At 52.4% G+C, this 7,810-nt stretch overlaps 1 protein-coding gene across 6 annotated transcripts in view; it reads left to right on the top strand.

Moving 5' to 3' along the window:
- Nucleotides 1-4,230: 4,230 nt before the first annotated feature.
- TVP23A (trans-golgi network vesicle protein 23 homolog A) overlaps nt 4,231-7,810 on the top strand; it is a 40,379-nt gene continuing 36,799 nt past the window's right edge. For all 6 annotated transcript variants that reach the window (XR_010836641.1, XR_010836642.1, XR_010836643.1 and 3 more), the window contains exons 1-2: nt 4,231-4,625; nt 4,866-4,945. Coding sequence is in view for 1 of the 6 variants with exons in the window: in XM_059036147.2 (XP_058892130.2) it covers nt 4,617-4,625; nt 4,866-4,945 (89 nt within the window). In the remaining 5 variants the exon portion in view is untranslated. The remainder of the gene's footprint in view (nt 4,626-4,865; nt 4,946-7,810) is intronic.

The raw sequence follows: 7,810 nt of genomic DNA, 5'->3' as shown, positions 1-7,810 counted from the left end.
TGAGATTGCAACTTTAAAAAATGGGCATATTGGGCTTCCCTGGTGGCGCAGTGGTTGAGAATCCGCCTGCCGACGCAGGAGACACGGGTTCGTGCCCTGGTCCGGGAAGATCCCACGTGCCGCGGAGCAACTAAGCCCGTGAGCCATGGCCGCTAGGCCTGCGCGTCCGGAGCCTGTGCTCCGCAACGGGAGAGGCCACAACAGTGAGAGGCCCGCGTACCGAAAAAAAAAAAAAAAAGGGCATATAATTCAAATACCATAAAATTCACCCTTTTAAAGCATAACATGTGGTGATTTTTAGGATATTCCCAAAGCTGTGCAATCGTCACCACTATCTAATTCCAGAACACTTTCATCACCCACAAAAGAAATTTAGTACTAATTAGCAGTCATCCCCTAACCCTGGCAACCATTAATCTACTTTCTGTCTCTATGGATTTGCCAATTCTGGACATTTTGTATAAATGGAATCAGGCAATATGTGTATACAGCTTCTTTCACTGAGCATAATGTTTGCAAGATTCATCCAGGTGTAGCAGGTATGGGCACTTCATTCCTTTTTATTGTGGAGATTATTCATTGTATGGATAGGGTACATTTTGTTTATTCCTTCATCAGCTGACAGGCATTTAGGCTGTTTCTATCTTTGGGCTACTATGAATTATGTTACTATGAACATTCCTGTACAAGGTTTTTTGTGAACATGTTTTCAGTTCTCTTGGGGACGTACCTAGGAGTGGAATTGCTACGGCTTTGTTTTTTTTCAAGAGTCCATTCTTAGAGCTATGTATTAAAATATTACAGTGAAATGATAAGATGCTGGGGTTTGCTTCAAAATCATACAGAAGAAGAAAAGAGGGAATGGATCAATGCAAAAAGATGGGTTGTATGAGTTGAGAATTTTGAATCAGGACAAGTGCATGAGGGTTTATTATGCTATTTCCTTTATATTTGTTTCAGTTTGGGCATAAAAATTCTTTCTAATATCAAGGCTCAGTTCAGAGTGGCTTCCCTGTCCTCCTTTTGAGTTCTCAGTCAATCACTCTCTAGAACAGAAATGTAATGCGAGCCACACGCATCATAGTAAATGTGCTGGTAGCCATATTTAAAAAAGTAAAAACAGGGCAAGTTGATTTTAATTGTACTTTAACCCAATAGAGCCAAAGCAGGATCATTGTAACATGTGAGCAATTTTAAAATTATGAGAAGATATTTTACATCCTTTTTTCCTGCTAAGTCTTCAAACCTTGCTGTGTATTTTATGCTGACAGAACACCACCATCAGTCTCGCCCCCTTTCAACGACTCCATAGTGACTCCTGGCTCCCAGATTGGACAGGGCAGCTTTGTTTGGGGGCACTTAATACACTTTTCAAAAAGCTCTTGTGACTTTTGTTTTTACTTGGTTGTTTTTATCCATCTACAACTGGGATGTCGGCCCAAAGAGGGCAAGCACCTTATGTGTCTCACCAAGTGCTGTGTCCCTGTGTCTAGACCAGCATATCAAGCACAGAGCAGGTGAGGGCTGAGTGAGTGAAGGACCTGGGAGTGTTCAGGGCATTGAATCTCTACCCATTTCACAGATGGGGAATCAGAGGCCCAGGCACAGCTGAGGTCCATCTGGGTAGAAATCCAGGGCTTACCACGTGCACTGCCTCCCCCCTGGCAAGGTGGATGGGGATCCCTAGGGCAGCCCCTATACACCCTCCCCCTACTTACTACTTCATCTGTGCTAGCTGCCCTTGTCCTACAGGATAAAGAGCAGAAAGTCTGCATGCAGAAAGCCAGCATGCTCCAGCCAGGCTGACTCCTCCCGCCTCCCCCAGCCATGTTCTGGGCTCCCGTGTTCAGCCATGTTAGTCCAATCCAAGTCTCTGCCTTCTGGTTCAGGGCTCCTGGGGTCCTGTCTGGGGAAGAGGGCCATGCATAGTCCTCTATTCCACCCGCCATTAGTGCCGGGTACACACGGATGGGAAATGGCCAACAAAGCTGAATGTGCAGCTCCTGTTCCCCCATGAAGGTGGATGTCCCTCAGCAGAAGGAATGACTGTAGCCTGAGGCTCAGGTCCTGTGTGCTGCCCAGCCCACAGGGGTTCCTTGGACCTCAAGCCCCTCTGCTGATGACCACAGCCAGTGTCACCAGGGCCACTATATCTGAGCCCCTACTCTGAGGCAAGCTTTTCACATGTGTTTTCTCTAGTCCTTGCATCATCCTTGCCAGGTGAGGGGAGGTGCAGTCCCATTTTACAGGTGTGGAGACGAGACCAGAGAGGTGAAGCCCCCTGCCCAAGGCCATCCAGCCAGGGAATGGTGGAGCCACATTCGCAGCTGGGGCTGCCTGACTCCAGAGTTGACCTCTGAGGGCCGTCTAGAGGCCAGTGGCTGCCTGAGCCTGGAGACCCTGCGCTTGGGTTGTTCTGGCTTCAGGGCTGGAAGCCACACTGCAGGGATCAGAGATGGGGCTGCTTCTTAAAGCTCTGTTCCCCAAGCCCCTCCTGGGCCAAGATGAGCAGAGGTGACTTGAGGCAGGTTTCAGTGGCCACGTTCAGTGGCACCAGTGTGAGAGGAGAAGGTCAGTGTTTCCTGAAAGTCTCTGAACCCAAGGATTCCCCAGGGCCCTTATTAAAAGCAGATGCCCAGGCCTGGCCCTGGAGCTTCAGAAGGCCCAGAGTGGGGCCCTGGAATCTGCATTTAACCAGCAGCCCCACGTGAAACCACTGCAGCTGGTTTCAAAGCCAATGATGAATTCCCTGCAGAATCCTCGGGTTCTCTGCCCACTCTCATATTCCACAGGCTGACCCCACACAGGGCCAGCCAGGTGTATGGGGGAGGGAGGGCGCTTTCCCCTGGAGGCCCCGCTTTGGGCCCCAACGTCTGCACCCTCCGCCTGTGCCCCCCCTGAGGACAGCTCAGGAACATGTGACCTCCACATGGTGGGAGCTGAGGCTCTTCTGAAGGTACCCCCAACCCCATGACTGAGAATGACAGTTTGTCCCCAAATGGGGCTTCCAAAGGGGCTTTCCTACCTCCTCTCCCCCTTGGGGACTCGCTAAGCTCCAACTTGACAGATACCAACAGTTGGTGATTCTCAGAGAGGAAAAACCCCTAAATGTTCTGTAACGGCTTCTCACCTCCACCTGCCCTCTGCTGTGGCCCTTTTTCACCCCTCCCCTATTACCCCTCGTGGGCAGCTGGGGCCCAGAGGGGGAGGGGAGCTTAGGGCACCCCAGTCTCTCAGTGTGACACTCTTTTGTGCCTGGAGCCGACTCTGAGCTGGAAGAGCCGATAGGCTTTTCTGGAAAGCCAGGCTTTGGTGGTTTAGATCCTTACAATTCAAAGCGGGGTCCAGAGGCCTGCATCATCAGCATCACCTGAGCACTTGTTAGAGCTGCAGCCTCTCAGGCTCTTCCCAGATCCCCTGACTCCTGAAGATGGCATTCCCAGGAGAAAATACTTTCCCTCCACAATAGCTGGCAGACCCTTCATGGGTTCAGGTTAGGGCATTGAGTGGGGTGCCTGACCAGGGCTCAGAGCTTAGGTACTTTCTTGCAGCTCTGCTCCCTACCCCTCCTCCAGGGCATACCCCAGGTGGCCACCCCTGTGGGGACCAGCAGTGGATTACTTGTGTCAGGAGCTTGTGGACCACTAGTCCTTTTCTGGGCCACCAGGGATGGGGGACAGGTAACTATTGTCCGTGGCAGGAGGGCAAAGGGCAGGACTAGGGGCCTTGGCATCTAGACTCTAGGCCCTTTGTCCCTGGGTAAGTGGCCAGGAGGAGGAGAGGGCAGAAAGGAGAGGAGTGACCTTGTCCTGGGCCAGGAAAAAGTTTCAGGTGGCAAAGCCTTCTTTCCTGGGAAGGCCTCTACATCCAGAAACACTACTATTACTGCTAATAAAAATTATTTTGTGCACAATATGTGTCTGGCACCACGATGCATGCAGATGGCAACTGTGGGCAGCAGTGGTACCCAAGCCGTGGCTGCAGCAGATTCGCCTGTTCAAAGGCAAAATCCCGGGCTCCACTCCAGGCCTTACGAATCTGAAGGGTTGGGCCTGGGAAACTGCTTTTAATACTGGCCCTAGGGAATTCTCGGGATCCGAGAGTTTTGGGAAACACTGACTTTCTCCAAACCCTGAAAGAGGCTGCCCAACACTGACATTCATTCATTCACTCTCTCACTCGCTCATTCGACACCTATGGACCATCCTCCTCATTCACTGACCCACCCACTCTATTCCTCCCTGGATCACTGGTCTCAGTTCCCAAGTCCTCCTCTGAGCCCGTATCGTCCCCTCCCTGCCTCCGCTCTGTCTTCGCCCTACGCCCTTCCACTGGGCGCCAGCTCTTTCTTTCCTAGGCGCTGTCCCCAGCGAACCCGGGGCCGAGGGACCCTCCCAAGCCCCGCCCCCGCCCGGGCAGCAGAGCCCACCTCCCCAGCCCGCGACTGCGCTCTAGGCCCCGCGCGCCCCGCCCCCAGCGGAGACCTGAGCCGAGGCTGCACCGAGGGCCTCAGGTTCCGACCCCACCGAGCCTCTAGCCGCAGCTGCCCGCCGGGCATCCCAACCCTTCCGCAGCGAGAGGTGGAGCCGGAGGCTGGGTTGTGGGCTCTGGGAGGGATGAAGCAGGTAGGGCCGCGGGGATCTGGGGATGGGAGGGTGGTGGAGAGGACGCCAGGAGCCTGCGGGAGCGCTGGGAGAAGCGGGGAGGAGGAGGAGGAGGGATGCGGGAGCTCGGGCTTGGGCCTGCTCTGGACCCCAAATGGGCTGAAGGTGGAGAAGGGGAGGGGTCCCGCCAGCAGAGAGGGTTGGGGCCAAAGGGCCTGTGAACCGCGTAAGGGTCTTTCAACCGCCTTTGGTGTCCCCCAGGCCCTGGTGGACGATACTGAGGATGTGTCCCTGGATTTTGGCAATGAAGAGGAGCTGGCGTTTCGGAAAGCCAAGATCAGGTATGCTGGGACTGGGCATTGGGCAAGCATCCCCGAGAGCTGCAAATGCATTCATTCACATTCATTCATTCAGAATGTATTGAGCACCTGGTGTGTGCCAGGCATGGGGCAAGGGACACACCCTGGACATATCAGACAAGGTCCTGCCCTCCTGGAGCCTGCAGTCTTGGGGGGAGGGGACTAACATTGAACGGGCAAACAAAGATATTAACGAGATAATTAGTGTGAGAAGAGTTGGGAAGAAAATCAACCGGGGATGATGAAAGAGAAAGTAATTGGGGGAGGCCAGTTGCCTTAGTGCAGCCAGGGAGGGCCTCTCTGAGGAGGTGATGTTTCGGCTGAGACCTGAATGATGAGAGGCAGCCAGCCATGCATGGGAGACTCTGCAGGAAGCCTTCCATGTAGAAGGAACAGCAGGTTCAAGGGCCCCAGGCTGTGTTTGGAAGGTCAGAGAAAAGCCACTGTGTCTGGAGGGAGTGCTGTAGTGGGGGAGAAGACAGGGGTTGGCAGGAGGCTGGAGAGGTGGACAAGGGCTTAAATTTTTATTCTTATCCCTGCTTCAGCTCCAGCCAGCCAGCCATAGTGTTGGCTTAAAACAACAGAGATTTATTCTCTCACAGTTCTGGAGGCTAGAAGTCCAAAATCAGTTTCACTGGGCTGAGACCAAAGTGTCTGCAGGACAACACTCCTTCTGGAGGTTCTAGGGGAAAATCTGTGCTTTGCCTTTTCCAGCTTCTGGTGGCTGCTGGCTGGAGGCCCCTTCCTCTGCCCCTCAAGGCCAGCAGTGTAGCATCTTCCAGTCTTTCTCTGTTCCATTTCATATCGCCTTTTCCTCTGTGTGAAATCTCCCTCTGCCTTTTCCTCTTACAGGGTTACTTGTGATTACATTTACAGCCCACCTGGATAATCCAGGGTAATCTCCCCATCTGAAGAGCCTTAATTTAATCACACCTGCAAAGCCCCTTTTCAGTATGTGGTAACATTCACAGCTTCCAGGGATTAGGACCCTGGATTGAGGGGCTATTATTGAGCTTATCATAATGGCCAATGATTGTTTTTAAGAAAAGACACAATAAGAGAACTGGAATGCTGGGGAATCTTCTAGAACATCTAAATGCATTATATGTTCAGTCTTTATTGAGCTCCTTCTGTATGCCCACCTGGGCTGGTGGCTGGGGATATACAGTATACAGGACACACCCCCTGCCTCTGTGGAGTCGCCTGGTCTAGAGCAGGGATGGTCACCCTCGATACTGCTGACATTTGGGGCCAGATACCTCTTTGCTGTAGGGGCTGTCCTGTGCATTGTAGGATATTTAGCAGTAAAGCCATGGCCTTTATTGACCAGATGCCCAGTAGCACACCCCCAGTAGAGTCTGCAGACACTGCCAAATGTTCCCTGGGAGGCAGACTTGCCCTGGGTTGAAAACTGTCGCTGTGGGGATGTAGGGTGTAAGCATGCCCATGGCTGTTATGATTCAGTGTTTTAAATGCTGTGATTGGCAAAAGCTTGGGCACTTATGCTGGTCAGGGGAGGAAGTGACAGCTAAGCTGAGACCTGAAGGATGGGTAGGAGTTAACTAAGAAGGGGAGGAGCGAGGGGGGGGGAACACATGCAAAGGTTTAGAGGTGAGGTCATGAGTTTAGCTGAGACTGCTTTAGTGGAGAGTAGTCTGAGCAGAGGCTGGGGCCGCACTAGAAGGGCTTACAAGGGAAGTTCTGGAGATGCACTGTCCACTAGAACATGTGGGAATGTACCACGTCTGTGCTGTCTGGTGTGGTAGCCACCAGCCACTGTGGCTGGTGAACACTTGATATGTGGCTAGTGTGACTGAGGGACAGACATTTGGCTATTTAATTTTAATAGCCACATGTGGCTACCATATTGGACAGTGCAATTCTAGAGTTGGAATTTGCACAGTGCAGTGACATGATCCAAATTACACAATAGACGGTGGATTGTAATAGTGGAAGGAATTGCGAAGCAGAAGCTTGGAGCTTGGGCCAGGGCTCGGGCATGGGTGATGGAGCTAAGTGGAGGGGCCCAGAGGCACAGAAGAGGCAGAATCAGCCAGCCTCGGTTATGATCAAGATGTGGGCTGCGGATAGGAAGAGTCAAGGGTGATGCCCAGGCCTCTGGCCTACTGACCCAGGTGAAGGAGCACTTATGGGGGAAAGACATTGAGCCCAGAGTCATATTCGTTGGGTTGTGGTAGAATGTTTTTTTTTTTTTTTTTTTTTTTTTTTTTTTTTTTTTTTTGCGGTATGCGGGCTTCTCACTGTTGTGGCCTCTCCCGTTGCGGAGCACAGGCTCCGGACGCGCAGGCCTAGCGGCCATGGCTCACGGGCTTAGTTGCTCCGCGGCATGTGGGATCTTCCCGGACCAGGGCACAAACCCGTGTCTCCTGCATCGGCAGGCGGATTCTCAACCACTGCGCCACCAGGGAAGCCCTGTGGTAGAATGTTCTAATGGCCAGGTGTGAGAGGCAGCATGGAGGAGAGACTGGGGGCTCTGGGGGCATCATCTGGGCTGCATGCAGAGATCGGGGAGGCAGCAGCTCATGGCTGTGTGTGTGTTTGAGAGCTACCCATCCCAGAATCCTCTGTGCCTAATGCAGATTTCTGGTCCAGGCCTGGACCTACGTAACCAGATTCACAGGGGATGGGCATCTCTAGTTGATTCTGATGCTCTAGAAGAGTATAGAGATGGCTCTAAATCCTGAGCATAAATGAAGTCACCTAGATAGCAGGATGGAAAGGAGGTTCTTAACTGGGGTCTATATCTGGGCTTAACAGGGTTCAGGAACCCTGTGTAAACTATTATCTAAGTTTCACATGTGTGCTGCTTTAGGAAAAGGACTCCAA

The sequence above is a fragment of the Kogia breviceps genome, chromosome 14, assembly GCF_026419965.1.
Source record: "Kogia breviceps isolate mKogBre1 chromosome 14, mKogBre1 haplotype 1, whole genome shotgun sequence".
NCBI lineage: Eukaryota > Metazoa > Chordata > Mammalia > Artiodactyla > Physeteridae > Kogia > Kogia breviceps.
This window is presented reverse-complemented; position numbering and strand designations above follow the sequence as displayed.